The sequence below is a fragment of the Mobula birostris genome, chromosome 2 (genome assembly GCF_030028105.1).
Source record: "Mobula birostris isolate sMobBir1 chromosome 2, sMobBir1.hap1, whole genome shotgun sequence".
Lineage (NCBI taxonomy): Eukaryota > Metazoa > Chordata > Chondrichthyes > Myliobatiformes > Myliobatidae > Mobula > Mobula birostris.
In genome coordinates, this window is record NC_092371.1 from 246125812 (window position 1) to 246146256 (window position 20445).

The window sequence follows — 20445 nt, forward strand, 5'->3', positions numbered from 1 at the left end:
CCTCTCCAACTGTTAAGCATGGGGGTGGATCAATCATGCATTGGGCTTGTGTTGCAGTCAGTGGCACAGGGAACAATTCACTGGTAGAGGGAAGAATGAATTCAATTAAATACCAGCAAATTCTGGAAGCAAACATCACACCGTCTGTAAAAAAAAGCCAAAGATGAAAAGAGGATGGCTTCTACAACAGGATTATGATCCTAAACACACCTCAAAATCCACAATGGGCTACCTCAAGAGGCACAAGCTGAAGGTTTTGCCATGGTCCTCACAGTCCCCCAACCTAAACATCATCAAAAATCAGTGGATAGACCTCAAAAGAACACTGCATGCAAGACGGTCCAAGAATCTCACAGAAATAGAAGGCTTTTGCAAGAATGGGCGAAAATTCCCCAAACAAGAATGGAAAGACTCTTAGCATTTACAAGCTGTGATATTTGCCAAAGGGGGTGTTACTAAGTACTGACCATGCAGGGTGCTGAAACTTTTGCTTCAGGCCCTTTTCCTTTTTTGTTATTTTGAAACTGTAAAAGATGGAAATAAAAAAGTAATCTTGCTTAAAATATTAAAGAAATGTGTCATCTTTAACTTTATGCCTTTTGGAAATCAGGTCATCTTTTACTCGCTTAGCTATTCACAGTAACAGAAATTTTGACCGGGGTGCCCAAACTTTTGCATGCCACTTTATATGTACATATATACCTATAAATTTATTGAAACAGAAGCAAACAAGGCAAACTTACAGCAAGGGGCATAAAGAGCAATGAGAGGAGTACCTTCGGTTGTTTAGGCTGAGGATGTTGATTGAGACTGAGGACTGCTTCCATAGTGTTTTAATTATTTTATTTGGTACGTGCTCTCGAGGGGCGAATATGGCATCATTTCTCGAAAGTGCCACACTTCAGCCAGACAGCACTTAAAATGGGATTTTATTTTTTGTAGTTATGCTTTCTTGTAAAAATTGTGTATAATTTGTCTTTAATTAATGTTTGTTCCTGTGAATACTGCTTATTTGATGCTGTGTACCTGTGACAATGCTGCAAGTAAGTTTTTCATTGCACCTGCACATACATGTACTTGTGCACTTGGCAATGAACTCCACTTTGACTTTTAATTTATTAGTGTTTTACATAAATCTGCAGGATGTGTAGCAAATAAGCATATTTGCACCATACATAGTGAAAGATTCAAAACAAAACAAACCACCCTCTCAATGCCAAAGTTTGATATGCCCAATGTTTTGATCAAAGGTTCAGTGAACACCACATTGAAACACAATGCAAACAGACACTAAACTGCAGTGACAATGTTTTATTTTATTTAGAGATACAGCATGGAACAGGCCCTTCTAGTCCAGTCAGCTGCACCGGCCAGAGCCCACCCATTTAAAACTAGCATAATTACAGGACAATTCATCAATGACTGATTAACCTATTAACTGGTATGTCTATGGACTGTGGGAGAAATCAGCAGACCTGCAGGAATCCCACAAAGTTCATGGGAAGGAAGTACAGAATCCTTACAGACGGTGCTGGAATTGAACTCTGGAAAGGCCTGGGCTGTAATGGCATCAAACTGGCACACCACCATGGCGCACGTTTTGTGGTGTGGGTCAGGACTAATTGACAGGTTAGCAGTTCTGCACCAATTTACACACGTTACAGCATAGGTCTGAAGCGTTAGACATAATATCCATAACATTCCCATTACTTGCACATGTTGTACATCATAAATTAAAAAAATAACATTTGGTACCTTTTCATAAAGTATATTGACTGAAATTGTGCAGACTATCACCTAGCTGATATCAGTTCCTTGTTCTTTTGCTTTGGAGGTAGAATCTTCATTTCGAAGGGTTTGAAGTATTCCAGCAACCCTTCTACTTCTCTAAGTTCTAGACTGTAATCTTCAGCAATTTTTTCAGCAGTCCATACTTCGGGATGGAGCTTGTGGTTGTTGAGAACAGCAAGAACTTCCACAATACTCAGCTTGCCTTTTGGAACTTGTGTAATGGCTACTGGGTCGTGATTCAAAGTGACTTTGGGAAGTCTGTGCTCCTGCAGCTGCTTGGATGTCTCATTGATTGGAACGTTCTGGAAAGGCAAAATAACAACACTGGTAAAACATCTGTGTTATCTTTAGACAACAGCTTCCAATAGAAGCACGACTATCAATTACAAAACATAGCATAGAATCATTCAAGTTTAATTGTCATTCAAGAAAACACGTGCACACAACTAAACAACTTTCCTCCGGGGCCAATGTGCACAACACAGTACATAGTCACACAGAGCACCCAGCACATATAGTTACAATAGCACATACAGTCACAAAATATACTAGCACAAAGTCCCAGAATGGCATGGCCTGAAGATTGATGATACGTGCTGTCTTGGAGCCACATTGCTGTATGAAAAACCACGTAGCAGTTCCTCATCTCGTACTGGGTCAGCTGCTGCTGAAGGCAATCCAGCTCGTCTTCCAGGGAGCGAACACTGGAGAGCAGGACCAACGGGAGGGCTGGCCTGCAGGGGCCAGTCCCCAACCCAGCATGAATTCCAGGGCTCTCACTGTGCCTGTGTTCTCTCACACACCTTCTCCCTTGGAAGGCAGGTACAGGCGATGTTGTGGCATGAATCCCAGTGCTCTCACTGTGCCTGTGTTCTCTCACACACCTTCTCCCTTGGAAGGCAGGTACAGGCGATGTTGTGGCATGAATCCCAGTGCTCTCACTGTGCCTGTGTTCTCTCATACACCATCTCCCTTGGAAGGCAGGTACAGGCGATGCTGTGGCATGGAGACCTGGTCCACACAAGAACTGAGGTCCCAGGTTATTTATTTCATGCAGCTTTTTGTAGGGGAAAGCAATCTGCCCTATTGTCTCATTCTTTCCCCAATACCCAGAAAACCATTTTACCTCATGCCTATCCAATTCCTAATGAAAAGTTCTGAATTACTTCACTTCCACGATCCCCACAGTCCAGATCAGAACCATTCTTTGCATTCCCCCAATAACTGCCTCCTAATACTTTAAAATTGTACCCCTCATCCTTGAATGAGAGCACGTTTTCTCCATGGACCTCATCCAATGTCTTCAACAATCTTAAAAATCTCCTCTCAACCTCCTTTGCTTAAAGCAGGGGTTCCCAACCTTTTTTTTAATGCCATGGACCCTTACCATTAACTGAGAAGTCCATGGACTTCAGGTTGGGAACTCCTGGTTACACAAAGAAAACCTCAACAACACCAGTCGAATTGAAACCCTCATCCACAACTCATGAACAAAAATGGGAATAAGATGTACATACGAGGAAATCTGCAGATGCTGGAATTTCAAGTAACACACATAAAAATGCTGGTGAACGCAGCAGGCCAGGCAGCATCTACAGGAAGAGGTACAGTGGATGTTTCAGGCCGAGACCCTTCGTCAGGACTAACTGAAAGAAGAGTTAGTAAGAGATTTGAAAGTGGGAGGGGGAGGAGGAGATCCAAAATGATAGGAGAAGACAGGAGGGGGAGGGATGGAGCCAAGAGCTGGACAGTTGATTGGCAAAAGGGATATGAGAGGATCATGGGACAGGAGGCCCAGGGAGAAGGAAAAGGGGGAGGGGTGAAGTCCACAGGATGGGCAAGGAGTATAGTGAGAGGGACAGAGGGAGAAAAAGGAGAGAGAAAAAAAAATTAATAATCATAATAAATAATTAAATAATGGATTGGGGTACGAAGGGGAGGTGGGGCATTAACGGAAGTTAGAGAAGTCAATGTTCATGCCATTGGGTTGGAGGCTACCCAGTCGGAATATAAGGTGCTGTTCCTCCAACCTGAGTGTGGCTTCATCTTTACAGTAGAGGAGGCCATGGATAGACATATCAGAAAGGGAATGGGACGTGGAATTAAGATGTGTGGCCACTGGGAGATCTGGCGGACAAAGCATAGGTGTTCAGTGAAACGATCTCCCAGCCTGTGTCAGGTCTCGCCAATATATAGAAGGCCGCATCGGGAGTACCGGACGCAGTACATCACCCCAGCCGACTCACAGGTGAAGTGTCGCCTCACCTGGAAGGACTGTCTGGGGCCCTGAATGGTAGTGAGGGAGGAAGTGTAAGGGCAGGTGTAGCACTTGTTCCCCTTACAAGGATAAGTGCCGGGAGGGAGATCGGTGAGAAGGGATGGGGGGGGGGGGACAAATGGACAAGGAAATCGCGTAGGGAGCGATCCCTGTGGAAAGTGGGGGGGGGGGGGGGAGGGAAAGATGTGCTTGGTGGTAGGATCCTGTTGGAAGTGGCAGAAGTTATGGAGAATGATATGTTGGACCCGGCAGCTATTGGGGTGGTAGGTGACGGGTGGCGGGAGGATGGGGTGAGAGCAGATGTGCGTGAAATGGGAGAGATGCGTTTGAGAGCAGATTTGATGGTGAAGGAAGGGAAGCCCCTTTCTTTAAAAAAGGACATCTCCTTCGTCCTGGAATGAAAAGCCTCATCCTGAGAGCAGATGCGGCGGAGATGGAGTTGCCAATCAACTGTCCAGCTCTTAGCTCCATCCCTTCCCCCTCCTGTCTTCTCCTATCATTTCGGATCTCTCCTCCCCCTCCCACTTTCAAATCTCTTACTAGCTCTTCTTTCAGCTAGTCCTGATGAAGGGTTTTGGCCCGAAACATCGACTGTACCTCTTCCTATAGATGCTGCCTGGCCTGCTGCGTTCACCAGCATTTTTATGTGTGTTGCATAAGATGTATATGTATGGAGCTAGCCATAACTGATAAGATAAATTTGTATATTACATAAGGACTTAATTAGAAATTACAAGTATTTTCTTCAAAAGAGCACAAATGTATGTCGTTTAATTCAGTAAACCAGACAAACTGATTTGCGAGGCAGTAAAATAACCCCCTCAGCACTGGATTTTAAAACTCTGCAATGGACGGTCCCAAGCATGGACGAGGGAGGAGGGAGGTTGGGCAAGGGGCTAGCACTTCTCGCAAAATCCCAGAGCTACAGAAATGCCACCAGCAGGTCCAAAGGTTTCATCCCAGGGAGAGGAAGGATCTTCAAAGGTGAGCTACACCTGGGGACAACCTGAAAGACTGACCCAGGACAGAGGACTCTGACAAGCCTGTGCCCCAGTACAGGTGATGGGCTGAAGTATGTGTTTTTAAAAGAATCTTTAAATTATATCAATTGTCAAAGGGTTCCAGATTCCAGTCCATTTTTGGTCTGTTTTCTGTAGATATCTTCACGTCTTGCAGCTGCATCTTAAATTCATTACAACCAACTGATACAATTTCAGATATAAACTATCTATTGGGATGTACTTTACAGAGAGGGGTGGGTACATGGAGTGCCCTGTTGGGGTGGTGGTAGAGGCAGGTACATTAGGGACATTTAAGAGACTCTTCGGACACATGGATGATAGAGGGAAGGGTCAAGCATTGTGGGCCAAAAAGCCTGTGCTGTGCTTTAATAGTGTCATAGAAAACTACAGCACAGAAACAGGCTCTACGGCCCATCCTGTCTATGCCAAATATTAATAAAGCAAACTACAAGACAAACACAAGAGGAAAAAATTCAAATGAAAAAACAAAAGAATCCCCTCACAAGATTTCACTACATTTCAAACCTAAGAAAACCTGCAGGTGCTGGAAATCCAAAGCAACACACACAAAATGCTGGAGTAACTCAGCAGGTGAGACAGCATCTATGGAAATGAATAAACAGTCAGCATTTCAGGCTGAGATCCATCACTAACACTGGAAAGGAAGAGAAGTCAGAGTAAGAAGATGGAGGAAGAAGTACAAGGCGGCAGGTGATAGGTGAAACCAGGGAAAGGTGGAGGGGTAAGAGCTGGGAAGCTAATTGGTGAAAGAAATAAAGGGCTGGAGAAGGGGAGATCTGACAGGAGAGGACAGAAGACCATGGAAGAGAGGGAAGGGGTAGGAGTTCCAGAGGGAGATGATGGGCAGGTAAGGAGACAAGGTGAGAAGGAGACACAGGAATGGGGAATGGTGATGTGGGGGTGGGAGCTATTACCAGAAGTTAGCGAAATCGATGTTCATGCCATCAGGTTGGAGGTTATCCAGATGGAACATAAGGTGCTATTCCTTCAACCTGGGTGTGGCCTCATCCTGGCCGTAGAGTACGCCATGGACTGACATGTCAAAATGGGAACAGGAAGTAGAATTGAAATGGGTGGCCACCGCGAGATCCCACTTTTTGTAGCAGATGGAGAGAAGGTGCTTGGTGAAGCAGCATCCGTCCATCTCAAAGGACAATGGGTGATAATCAGCATCATCATAAGTCTGGGCTGAAGGCATGGAGACCCTGAGATGCCCAGTCATCAATCCACCTCTCTGCCTCACCAGGGTAGTCCAAAGGAAAGCTTCCAAAGCAGTAAGTTTGGCACCAGCTTTGCAGCAGGAGCTCCCGGAAGGATTTTCAGTGACACCCAGCCGCTTTAGGGGCTCCACTCTGGATCTGTTGTCTGGGTTTACTCCCGTAGCCTTCGTCTCTCCCGAGACTGCCCACAAGGCAGTGGAGCTATTTACCCACAGCTGGGGATCTGGCTCATGAGCACCAGGGCGTGTCCACACACCAGTGGGGCTTGCGACGTGTGCAGGGGCCAGACCTCCTCCCTATCCTCTACAGTTCAGCCGCAGTCCAAAAGGAGTTCAGTTTCTGTGTGTTGCCAGCAAGGAGGCACTGCATGAGGCTTGCTGTTGGAGAGGCTGCATACTGGCAGGCAGAGACTTACATACTCAGCTCTCCTTTTCACTATAACACTAGACACATCACAACAACCATTTTGACATGCCCAATCTACGTCAGGTCTATAAACAGGAGGCCACACCGGGACCATCAGATACAGCAGCTGACCCCAACCGAGTCGCAGTGTGAAGTGTCACCTCTGTCCGCTAGAGAAAGCAGGATCTTCCAGTAGCCACACATTTTAATTCCACATCCCATTCCCATTCTGATATGTCTATCCACGGCCTCCTCTACTGTAAAGATGAAGCCACACTCAGGTTGGAGGTACAACACCTTATATTCTGTCTGGGTAGCCTCCAACCTGATGGCATGAACACTGACTTCTCAAACTTCCACTAATGCCCCACCTCCCCCTCATACCCCATCCCTTATTTATTCATATACACACATTCTTTCTCTCTCTCTCCTTTTTCTCCCTCTGTCCCTCTCACTATACCCCTTGCCCATTCTCTGGGTTCCCCCCCTCGCCCTTTTCCTTCTCCCTGGGCCTCCTGTCCCATGATCCTCTCATATCCCTTTTGCCAATCACCTGTCCAGCTCTTGGCTCCATCCCTCCCCCTCCTGTCTTCTCCTATCATTTTGGATCTCCCCCTCCCCCTCTCAAATCTCTTACTAGCTCTTCCTTCAGTTAGTCCTGACGAAGGGTCTCGGCCTTAAATGTCGACTGTACCTCTTCCTAGAGATGCTGCCTGGCCTGCTGCGTTCACCAGCAACTTTTATGTGTGTTGCTTGAAATTGCAGCATCTGCAGATTTCCTCGTGATTGAGTATAGGAGTTGGGATGTAATGTTGAAATTGTACAAGGCATTGGTGAGGCCAGATTTGGAGTATTGTGTACAGTTTTGGTCACCAAATTATAGGAAAGATGTCAACAAAATAGAGAGAGTACAGAGAAGATTTACTAGAATGTTACCTGGGTTTCATCACCTAAGTTACAGAGAAAGGTTGAACAAGTTGGGTCTTTATTCTTTGGAACGTAGAAGGTTGAGGGGGGACTTGATAGAGGTATTTAAAATTATGAAGGGGGTTGATAGAGTTAACGTGGATAGGCTTTTTCCATTGAGAGTGGGGGAGATTGAAACGAGGACATCAGTTGAGAGTTAAAGGGCAAAAGTTTAGGGGTAACAGGAGGGGGGACTTCTTTACTCAGAGAGTGGTAGCTGTGTGGAACGAGCTTCCAGCAGAAGTGGTTGAGACAGGTTCGATGTTGTCGTTTAAAGTTACATTGGATAGCTATATGGACAGGAAAGGAATGGAGGGTTATGGGCTGAGTGCAAGTCGGTGGGACTAGGTGAGAGTAAGAGTTCAGCAAGGACTAGAAGGGCCGAGATGGCCTGTTTCCGTGCTGTAATTGTTATATGGTTATATGACTGTTTGGGCTCGGAATAGTAGTGAGGGAGGAGGTGTAGGGGCACGTGTGGCACTTGCAAGGATAAGCACCAGGAGGGAGATCAGCGGGGAGGAACGAATGGACGAAGGAGTCACGTAGGGAGAGATCACTGCAGAAATTGGGGGGGGGGAGGGGAGGGAGAGATCTGCTGGATCCCATTGGAGGCAGTAGAAGTTACAGAGAATGATGTGCTGGATGCGGAGGCTGGTGGGGTGGTAGCTGAGGACAAGAGGAGTCCTATCCCTGGTGGGGTGGTAGCTGAGGACAAGAGGAGTCCTATCCCTGGTGGGGTGGTAGCTGAGGACAAGAGGAACCCTATCCCTGGTGGGGTGCCGGGAGGATGGGGTAAGAGCAGACGTGCGTGAAATGGAAGAGACGCGATTGAGTGCAGCATTGATGGTGGAGGAATTGAAGCCCCGTTCTTTGAAGAATGGGGACATCTCAGTTGTTCTGGAATGAAAAGCCTCATCCTGAGAGCAAATGCAGCGGAGGAACTGAAAGACGGGGATGGCATTTCTCCTTGAATGGCATATGAAAATACCAACCCATTACTGAAGTGGAAAAGACAGACTAATGCACTCATTCTGTCCTCAAGTACCTTCATCTTCACCTCATAATCTACCTCATTGTGACCTTGCACCATACTGTTCAGCTGCACTGAACTCTCTCTGTACTGTTACACAGCATAGACATGATGGGCCGAATGGCCTAATTCTGCTCTTCTGATGGTCTGATTCTGCATTCTGTCATTGTTTTACCTTGTACTACCTCAATGCCCGGTTAGAATGAGGTGGTAGGCAGAAAAGAGGAGCCCCGCAGGACACTCTATAACCCTAAATCTAAACCCCACAAAAAAGGAAGTAGTGATAGCAGGGGACTCAAATATCAGAGGGTTTGAGAATTAGTTATGTACTGACAAGGAGTCTCGTACAGTGTGTTGCCTACCAGGAGCACAAGTAGGAGATCTTGCTGGACGAATAGGTAAGTTCCTAGTAGAGCTGGGTTGAATCCAGTAGTCAATCTCCACATCGGAACAAATGACATAGGTAAGGGTAGGCTGTCACTTCAGCAAGACAAATTCAAAGAGTAAGGTGGGAAGCTTAGGGACAGAACTCTCGGAAGTTCTGACTGTGCCACGCGCCCTTCCAGGTAAAATGGAGGGATTAGAAGATTTAATACATGGCTCAAATCATGGTGTAGGTTAGAGGGGCATAGGTTTGTGGGACATTGGAACAGATGGAACCTGGGACGGGATGCATTTGAACCAGAGAGGCACTAATGTACTGGGCAGGTGTATGCTTCAGTTAGTTGAGGACTGTTCAAACTAGAGAATGGGAGGGTAGGGGAAGTAGAATCGGCTGTTCACAACTTTTCTGAAAAACAACTTAGTGGTGTGACGGGATCCGCAAGTACCCCTATGAACTGTGCTTTTGAAAAGAGAGAGAGAGAGAGTTATTTACCACCAATAGCTTGCTTATAAAAGAGACAGAGAGAGACGAAGACTAACGGTCGGACTGTCACTTTAAGGCACCGGAAGTAACTTTGGATTTCTACTGAGTTGGAGTTGGAGTTGGAGACAGCACTGAGCAGCTCGTAAGTTGCTATGGTGACCGAAAGCGGTGTTAATTAATGGACACGCAATGTTATGATTTTCGGCAGGTTGTTGACACTTTCTTCAAGGACTTTTTGCCTGCATGCATTTCTTCACAGAGGGAGGAAGGAGGAGTTATTTGAATGACAGGTGGTACCCAGTACGGTGAGATAAAATAGAAGGTCAGATGATACAGACCTCAGACACATGTTTGGACACTGAATGAGCATTGTTGTGCCCGCAGAATAAGTGGGTTTTGGATGATCGATCAGGTGGATCGATCCATCGCTCTTGCAGTGGAAAGAGGAAAAAGGTTGACTGGTGGGGAGTTGTCCATGTGTCCACCCTTGCCTGGGGCATAGCTCCACCACAGAAACCCGGTCCCCTTTGTTAAAGTCACAGTCGGTGAGTTTTAAAGGATTTCGAAGGACAACGAGAAGATCGACGGCGTCAGCTCACCTGAAGACTCAAATCTCTCCCTCTCTCTCTCTCTCTCTCCATCACTACTCAACTCAATACCACAAACTGAACTGAACTTTACTCATCATCGTAAGACTGTATCTTTTTACCCCTATACTTAAAGAAGCTTGGTTTTTTCATACATATATTTCCACACTTACTGATATACTTACATATATATATATAAAATCATTGCTAACCTGTTTGATTTATCTACATTTATATTACTGTATTATGTAGTTACTAATAAATATTATTAATTTACAGCAATACTGGACTCCAAAGAGTTCTCTATTTCTGCTGGTTCTTTATTCCCGTCACAGGGTACGTGACAGTGGAGAATAACATATTTGGACATAAACCAATCATAGGCTTCAAAAATATCAAAATGGGTCTGAATAGGACAAAAACATCAGTAATAGACTCAGGATAGCCTGTATTAATGCAAGGAGTATTAAGAATAAAATAAACGAGCCGAAATTATATGCAAGTGTGTATAAGTATGATATAATAGCAATAATAAAAACCTGGCTCTCCTCAGAAGATGGTGATGAATAGAATATTAAAGGATATACTTTACTTCGGAAAGATAGGCAAGATCTTAAAGGTGGAGGAGTAGCCACATACATAACAGACAGTTTAAACATGAGGCTACTTATGATAGGAGATGAATCGAGACTTATCTGGGTGAGAATTGAAAGCTACAAGGATAAAGGGATAACAATGGGTGTATGTTATAGACCAGCGGTCCCCAACCACCGGGCTGCAAAGTATGTGCTACCGGGCCGCGAGGAAACGATATGAGTCAGCTGTACCTTTCCTCATTCCGTCATGCACTGTTGAACTTGAACATAGGGTTGCCAACTGTCCTGTATTTGCCGGGACATCCCATATATATGGCTAAATTGGTTTGTCCTATACGGGACTGCCCTTGTCCAATATTTCCCCCCACTAAGGTAGAGCATTTCTATGAAACCTTTCGTGCCGAAATGGCGTAAAGCAAAGAAGCAATTACCATTAATTTATATGGGAAAATTTTTTGAGCGTTCTCAGACCCAAAAAATAACCTACCAAATCATACCAAGTAACTCATAAAACCTAAAATAACTCTAACATATAGTAAAAGCAGCAATATGATAAATACACAGCCTATATAAAGTAGAAATAATGTACATACAGTGTAGTTGGGAAGATTAAGCCAAAACCGATTTGTTGAAAAAAAATCGGCACGTATGCACACGTCACGCATGCACACACAGGTGCCCGCGCAAGGCTTCATGGTCATGGTAGTCTTTCTCGGGTTAAACACAAGTGTCCCATCAACACACACAAAAAATGCTGGTGGAATGCAGCAGGCCAGGCAGCATCTATAGGAAGAGGTACAGTCGACGTTTCGGGCCGGGACCCTTCGTCAGGATTTGTTCCTTACTTGGGAGTGAGAAAGTTGGCAACCCTAACTGTAAAAGACATGTTGAGGTGAGTTCAACCCTATTTGAACACCCCTCCCACCCCCCGGTCGGCCGGTCCGCAAGAATATTGTCAATATTAAACTGGTCCGCGGTAAAAAAAACCCCTGTTATAGACCCTCTAATGCTGATAGTGATTTTAATAAACAACTCTATCACAATATTAAGAAAGCAAGTTCTGAGGGTGATGTTGTAGTTACGGGAGACCTTATTGAGTGGGAGAACCCAGTAACTAAGGATTATAGGGAAGTGAATTAATTGTGTTGTTGAATGATTGTTTTCTGACCCATGATGCTAATGCACCAACAAGGGAGGCCTGTCTAGGTTTGATATTCAGTAAAAATCAGGATAGAATTTTGAGTATGGAAATTATTTAGTCTCGAAGTTTTTTGGGAGAGTATTTTAGTAATAACCAAAGCAATTAAATTGAATTTCAGAAAGGCAAAGGTTGTGCTGATGCAGTAAAAACTTCAGATGGTGGAAGGAGCTGCTTGATATTGAGTCCGTTGGGGAACTATAGGGTCAAGTTAAAGAGGTAACAGCGCAGTGCAGGAAATGTTCATACCCAAGGTCAAGAGAAGCAATAGATCAACTACATGGATGAATAAAGATACACTTAAAACTTATTGAAGAAAAGACAGCTATATAAGTAATACAAAAAAAAGTAATGATATTAACCATAAGGTATTTGAAAATATGAGCGCTATAGTCAAGAAAGAAATTCGGATTGCCAAAAGGCAGGTTGAGAAGGATATTGCTGATAATGCCAAGATTGACTTAAAATTTTTCAATACTTTTAGTAGCAAAAGAAAAGTCAAGGAGGAAGTTCAGTATATTAGGATTAATAGTGAGGTGTCAAATTATGCAGAGAAGGACATAGCGGATACTCTTAACTCATATTTTGGTAAAGTATTCATCTGTGAAGATGTTAACAATATCCCGAAACGTCAACTGATTGTTTCCACGGATGCTGCCCGACCTGCTCAGTTCCTCCAGCGTGTTGTGAGCGTTGCTTTGACCCCAGCATCTGCAGATTATTTTGTGTTTAGAAAGTGAGGTTCTGCTTCAGCTGAAAAGGCTGAAAGTTAATGAATCTCTAGGTCCAGACAACATATATCCAAGGGTACTAAAAAGGTCTGTGATTATATATACAAACCCCTAACATGTATTTTTTCAAAAGTCATTGAAGACTAGTGAAATCCCTGAAGACTGGGAATGGGCTAACTTTCTCCCAGTTGACCCTGGTAACTATAGACCAGTAAGTTTAATGTGTATCATAGGTAGGATAATGGAAACAATAATAAAGAACGAATTGAAAAAGCAGCTGATAAGAACAGGCATATTAACAGAAAGCCAGCATGGGTTCAGAAAGGGGAAATCATGCTTTCCTCATGTGCTGGAATTCCATGAAAAGACAACTAAAACTTATGATAACAATAGAGTGGTTGATATCATTTACTTTCAGAAGGCTTTTGACAAGGTACCCCCCCCCCCCAAGAAGTTAATAATCAAATTACAGGAGGTAGGGATTCAGGGTAAGGTGTGCGAATGGGTGCAGAATTGGCTCAAAAACAGAAAACAATGAATTATGGTGAGAAGATCATTTTCATACCTAGAAGATGTTAAAAATGGAGATCTGCAGGGGTTGGTTTTGGGGCTGCTGCCGTTTTTAAACTTAAATTAATAACTTGGATAAGCTCATAATAAATAAACTAGTGAAGTTTGCTGATGACACAAAATTAGGGAGACGGGTTAATAACATTCAAACAGTAGAATCAATACCGTCAGATCTAAACAAAATCCAGATGTGGGCAGATAAATGGCAAATGAAATTTAATGTAAAGTATTACATATAGAAAGTAGAAACATTAGATATAAATATATAAGGGAGGGGGGTCTTGAGTTAGAAAGTGCACTGTATGGGAGGGATTTGGGCATCCCAGTAGACTCATCACTACCAGTATCTAGACGATGCACAGAAGTGATTAGGAAGGCTAAAAGAATATTGGGCTACATAATGCACTCAGTGGAGTTCAAGTCTAAAAACATTCTCCTTAAGCTGTATAATGTTCTTGTGAGGCCACACACTGAGTACTGTGTACCATATTGTGTGAGGGATTGGCCTTGCTGATATTGAATAAGAGGTTGTTGCTGTGGCATCACTCAGTCAGATTTTCATTCTCCCTCCTATAAGATGACTTGTCACCACCCTTAATTTGGTCTACAACAGCTGTGCCGTCAGCAAACACGAGTTGCCACTGTTTGTATCGTCTTGTATATTCGTTTGTTCATTATATACCATTTTGTATGACGAGGTCGATCATGGTCCTTCCATGACCATTATTGTTCTTGGCAAATTTTTCTACAGAAGTGGTTTGACCATAAGACCATAAGACATATGGGTAGAATTAGGCCACTGGCCCATCCAGTCTGCTCTGTCATTCAATCATGGTCGATCCCTTTTTCCCCTCCTCAGCCTTCTCCCTGAAACCTTTGATGCCATGTTCAATCAAGAACCTATCAATCTCTGCCTTAAGTACACCCAATGGCCTGGCCTCCATAGCTGCCCGTGGTAATAAATTCCACAGATTCACCACCCTCTAGCTGAAGAAATTTCTCCAAATCTATTTTAAATGAACATCCTTCTATCCTAAGGCTGTGCCCTCTTGTCCTAGACTCCCCCACCATGGGAAACATCCTTTCCACATCTACTCTGTCCAGGCCTTTCAACATTTGAAAGGTTTCAATGAGATCCACCCCCCCCCAATCCTTCTAAGTTCCAGAGTGTACAGACCCAGAGCCATCAAACGTTTGTCGTATGATAACCCTTTCATTTCCTGAATTATCCTTAACAACTTCCTCTGAACCAGCACATCTTTTCTTAGATAAGGAGCCCAAAACTATTCACAATACTCAACATGTGGCCTCACCTGTGCCTTATAAAGCCTCAGCATCACATCCCAGCGTATGTATTCCAGATCTTTTGAAATGAATGCCAACATGGCATTTGCTTTCTTCACCACCAACTCAACTTGCAAGTTAACCTTTAGGGTGTTCTGCACAAGGGCTCCCTTGTCCCTTCGCATATCAGATTTTTGGATTTTCTCCCCATTTAGAAAATAGGCTGCACATTTATTTTTTCTACCAAAGTGCATGTGCATGCATTTTCCAAGATTGAATTTCATTTGCCACTTTCCTGCCCATTCTCCTCATCTGTTTAGGTCTTTCTGCAGCCGACCTGTTTCCTAACCTGATCGGAGGGCTACGCAGGTGCTGCACCTTGCCCACGGGTCACCTGCAGGTCTGTAGAGGGAAGGAGTGTCTCTTGTCTTGCCGCAGGGTTTCAGCACAAAATGTCAACTGCATTCCTCTCCATAGATGCTGCCTGGCCGGCTGAGTTCCTCCAGCATTTTGTGTGTGTTGCTTCGATTTCCAGCATCTGCAGATCTTCTCTTGTCTGTGATTACCTTACACCTCCTTTGGTAGAGACATATCTCCACCCCATCATCTTAATGTATATCATCCCCATTTAAAACAAAGAACACATCAAAAATATCAGTATACAAAAACCAAAGGGCCACAAGAGAAATTATCCCCCCCCCCCCCCACCACCATGGTGCAATGTTAAACATTCACTGCTGGGCACCTTTTGCAACACTTACCTTCGAGGAATAATCCTTTGAATCAACGTAAACGTTTTTCAGAAAAGTCAAAAGTTCTTCATTTTTGTTGTGAACTTCATTCACTTCAGGATGATCTGCAGAATTCAAATCAAATTTTAATTTTCATGGCTACATGTTCACATTGAAAGGCCTAGATAGAGTGGATGTGAAGAGGATGTTTCCTTTGGTAGGGGAGTCCAGGACCAAAATGCACAGCCTCAAAATAGCAGGATGTCCATTTACAGCAGAGGTAAGGAGGAACTTCTTTAGCCAGACGGTGATGAATTAGTGGAATTTGTTGCTATAGGCAGCTGTGGAGGCCAAATCATTGGGTGTATTTAAGGCAGAGGATGATAGGTTCTTGATTATTCAGGGCATGAAAGGTTCCAAGGAGAAGGCATGAGATTGGGGTAGAGAGGTTAATGGATCAGCCCTGATGAAATGGCAGAGCTGAGTAGATGGGCCAAATACTCTAATTCTGCTCTATATCTTATGGTTCATTAATGGAATTTGGCACGATCTCAGAAATTATTCATAGAACAATATAGCACAGTACAGGCCTCTCAGCCCATAATATAGTGCCAACCCTATAACCCCTTCTAAGATCCATCTAACCCTTCCTTTCAGAATCAGGTTTATTATCACCGGCATGTGACGTGAAATTTGTTAACAGCAGCAGCAGTTCAATGCAATACATAATATAGAAGGAAAAAAAAACAAACTAATAATAAATAAGTAAATCAATTACAGTATACATGTATTGAATAGATTAAAAATTATGCAAAAAACCAGAAATACTATATATTAAAAAAGTGAGGTAGTGTTCAAGAGTTCAATGTCCGTTCAGTAATTGGATGGCAGAGAGGCAGAAGCTGTTCCTGAATCGCTGTGAGCCTTCAGGCTTCTGTACCTCCTACCCGATGGCAACAGCGAGAAAAGGGCATGCCTCCCTCCATTTTTCCACCAATCCTGTGTCTATCTAAGAGCTTTTTTAAACATCCCTCATGTATCTGTATATGACAACCGCCCCTGGCAGGGTTCCACTCACACACCACTCTCTGTGTACAAAAAAATAACTCAGACATTCCGTAGGGAAACATTTCCTGAACTTAAAATTAAACTACCCTTGCCTTGGTGAGATAATTTAGCTGCATGATATCTAAAATGCCAGTACTAACTTTTATAGAAATACACAGTCAAAATATTAAACAGACAGCACAGGTTGGAGGTTTTTGTTCCATATTTCCATATGAAGGCATATGGGGCACCATCACTCTCTGAATGGTTCAAGGGCCAAGAACTCATGTGAGAAAAGACAAAAAAAGCACTCATTTTTCTTCAACTTTGGCTTTACAGGTCCAGAATGAGAACTTTTTTTTTGTTAATGTGCTACATTGTCTGATGCAAAGTTTGAGATCAATTCTTGTCAGTCTAGGTAGTGTAGCACATCACTTTACAGACCTTTGCTCTCTGGAAAATTTCAATTGGCTTGAAGTTAGTAACATCATTAAACAACCAAGCTTAATGCAGTGGCACAGTAGTGTTTGCAGTTGGCACAATCACCAATCAGAGTTCGATTCCCACTGCTGTTTACAAGGCATTTGTACATTCTCCCTGTAACCACGTGTGTTTTGTCTGGGCACCTCGCTTTCCTCCCACATTCAAAAGACTTACGGGTCACGGTTAGTAAGCTGTGGGCATGCGACGCTGGTCGTCGACACAAATGACAAATTCCACTGTATGTTTTCATGTACATGTGACCAATAAGGCTGACCTTTATCTTTAATCTTTATATCTGACTGTACAGGAAGAGTCAGGCGATAAGGATGGGTGACAGGAAAAGCACAAATGATAGATCAACATAGTGACACTGATGGATTATTCTAAGATTAACTTTATTTAATAGATTGTTTCAATGAAAGTATAACAAATAAAACTAAAGTGAAATGAGTCATTTACATCAAATAAAATCAGCAAAGATGGTGCTGGGCAGCCCACAAGTGCCAACATAGCATGCCCACAACTAACCCTGACCCATACAGCTTTGGACTGTGGGAGGAAACCTAAGCACCCAGAGGAAACGCACACGGTCACAGGGAGAACACACAAACTGCACAGGCAGAGGTGAGAATTGAAGCCCAATCTTACAACTAGCGCTGTAAAGCGTTGTGCTAACTGCTACCATGCTGTGCTGCCCTGCAATTCTTCTTATTCTTACTTTGGCTTCAATAATTTAGTATAATTTCTATCTCAACCACAAGACAACAAATGTCCCCAAAGCACTTTACAGGGGCGTTATCAGCAAGGAAGAAAAATTATAGAAACATAGAAAACCTACAGCACAATACAGACCCTTCGGCCTACAATGTTTTGCCAAACATGTACTTATTTTAGAAATTACCCAGGGTTTCCCCATAGCCGTCTATTTTTCTGAGCTCCATATACCTGTCCAGGAGCCTCTTAAAAGACGCTATCGTATCCGCCTCCACCAGCCCATTCCACACACTCACCACTCTCTGTGTAAAAAAATCTTACCCCGACATCTCCTCTGTACCTGCTTCCAAGCACCTTAAACCTGTCCTCTTGTGTTAGCCATTTCAGCCCTGGAAAAAAGCCTCTGACTATCCACACAATCAATGCCTCTCATCATCTTATACACCTCTATCAGGTCACCTTTCATCCTCCGTTGCTTCAAGGAGAAAAGGCAGAGTTCACTCAACCTATTCTCGTAAGGCATGCTCCCCAATCCAGGCAACATCCTTGTAAATCTCCTCTGCACCCTTTCTATAGTTTCCACATCCTTCCTGTAGTGAGGTGACCAGAACTGAGCACAGTACTCCAAGTGGGGTCTGACCTGTCCTATATAGCTGCAACTGTATCCAGGAATGACTCCCAGAGTCAGTTTGGTCCATACGCGGTAGTCAATAAGTTATGTCACCAGAGAACCCAAACTCCAGTCCAATTTAATTTTGGATTTGTTTGATCATGTTCTTTGCTGCCAGAGAAATTAAAGCTGACATATATACAGTACCAGGATATTACAGACCTGATAAAAGGGACTGGGCAGCCAGCCTGTACCGAGAGAGCCTCAAAGTCACCTTAACCTCGTGTGCCCTGTTTGAGATTGTCCCTTAGTGCACACGGGGCAGGCACAGTGTAAAGGGGACGGGTAGAGAGCGCATAGCAGGGATACCGAGTACCGAACCACCCCTCCACCCCTCCGCAATCCCCCTCGCCCCCGGCTCTCACCCACCCCTCCACTGCCGCTCCAGGCGCGCTCCGGTACTCGGGTGTTTCGGGGCAATGCTCGGTTTCCTCCGGCCCACCTGCCGGTGCGCCCGGTTCTCCAAGTTAAAGTTCCGCAGAGTCCGCGCCAGCCGGCCGCCCATCCTCCGTTCGCCCGGCGTCCCCCGGAACCCGGAGGCGGCGCGGCAACAAGCGGGGACCGCAGGCCGCAGCAAACTCCGGCGGCAGCGCCTCCTCCCGGAGAACCGGTCCGCTCCCAATGGGAGAGTGCGCTCACTCCCCCGGCCGTAAACCGAGAGACTCACACTCATATTTACGTAGACATTCACACACACACACAGACTCTCTCTCTCTCAATTACACTCACACACAGATACACACACTCACATTTACATTCAGACATTCACACACTCACACACACATACAGACACATACACCACCCAAACACACCCATAGAGACACATCTACCAATACGCTCACACACAGACATCCACAGATACACACAGACATACACACACTCATAGTCATACTTTATTGATCCCGGGGGATATTGGTTTTCGTTGTTCGTTCTCACACAAATACACACACAAACACATACTCACAGACACCCACACAAGACACACACACATACAGACACACACACTCACACCCAGACACACACACACAGACACTCACACAGACACACTCACATGGAGACACATCTACATGCACACACAGACACACAGATACACACAGACACAGACACAGACACATAGGCACACACAAAGGCACACACACACACACATAGACACACGTACATAGAGACACACACACACAGACACTCCCACAGACACACTCACATAGAGACACACCTACACATACACACAAAAACACACTCACACACAGGCACACATATTCACACACAGACAGGCACAGATATACAGATACACACAGACACACTCACACATAGACACACACAAAGGCATACACACACTCACACACAAACACACCCACACACCAACATCTAGCCTCCCCCCCCACACACATAGATACACACACACACTGATATGCACATAGACATACACAGCCTATACCCTCTCACACACAGACACGTACACTGAAAATAAACCTGAGTCTGATTTGGACTAGGAAAGTAGGAAGAGACTGTTCAGTCATTGAAGCTTTTTTCTGATGTGCCCGTAATGCAACATTCCCTCTAAATGATTTCACAGCTGCGCTGACCAACCATCGCTCTCAGCAAGAAATTTTTACACAGCCCGAAAACCGCACAGTACTTTATATTAACATTATATAAAAGAAAATTCTAGTTACGTGGCACCAAAGGTTATGTGCGCGGGACTATTTCAGTTACTGCATGGCCGCACACCCGCACAGCTTCGAGGGAATGGTGCTGAGATTTATAGGGCAGAGTCCACTACGCTGCAGCTCACGTGCCTGCACCTCCTGCCAATACAAAGGCAATATCCTTCTGTTTATTGCGCATTCATATACCTATCTAAGAGCGTCTTAGTGAGGTTGTGTTCCAAAGTCTGATAGCAGAGGGGAAGAAGTTGATCTTAAAACTCTGGTTAGGCCACACTTGGAGTACTGTGTCCAGTTCTGGTCGCCTCACTATAGGAAGGATGTGGAAGCATTGGAAAGGGTACAGAGAAGATTTACCAGGATGCTGCCTGGTTTAGAAAGTATGCATTATGATCAGAGATTAAGGGAGCTAGGGCTTTACTCTTTGGAGAGAAGGAGGATGAGAGGAGACATGATAGAGGTGTACAAGATAATAAGAAGAATTGATAGAGTGGATAGCTAGGGTCTCTTCCCCAGGGCACCACTGCTCAATACAAGAGGACATGGCTTTAAGGTAAGGGGTGGGAAGT

General features: G+C 44.3%; 1 protein-coding gene across 1 annotated transcript; it reads right to left on the minus strand.

Annotated features, from left to right (window-relative positions):
• Positions 1-1296: 1296 nt before the first annotated feature.
• On the minus strand, positions 1297-18808 carry ndufaf4 (NADH:ubiquinone oxidoreductase complex assembly factor 4). The gene is made up of 3 exons (XM_072279429.1): positions 18582-18808; positions 15329-15423; positions 1297-2093 (listed from the first exon to the last, which is right to left on the minus strand). Exons 1-3 carry the CDS (start codon positions 18715-18717, stop codon positions 1794-1796), a joined length of 531 nt encoding a protein of 176 aa, XP_072135530.1. The 5' UTR covers positions 18718-18808; the 3' UTR covers positions 1297-1793.
• Positions 18809-20445: the final 1637 nt, after the last annotated feature.

Coding starts and splice junctions, on each gene's coding strand:
- ndufaf4 (XM_072279429.1), bottom strand. CDS start 18,717: ATGGGCGGCCGGCTGGCGCGGACTCTGCGGAACTTTAACTTGGAGAAC. Junction 15,424..18,581: donor CCTGGAGCGGCAGTGGAGGG/GTGGGTGAGAGC, acceptor TGAATTCTGCAG/ATCATCCTGAAGTGAATGAA. Junction 2,094..15,328: donor CAAAGGATTATTCCTCGAAG/GTAAGTGTTGCA, acceptor TTGCCTTTCCAG/AACGTTCCAATCAATGAGAC.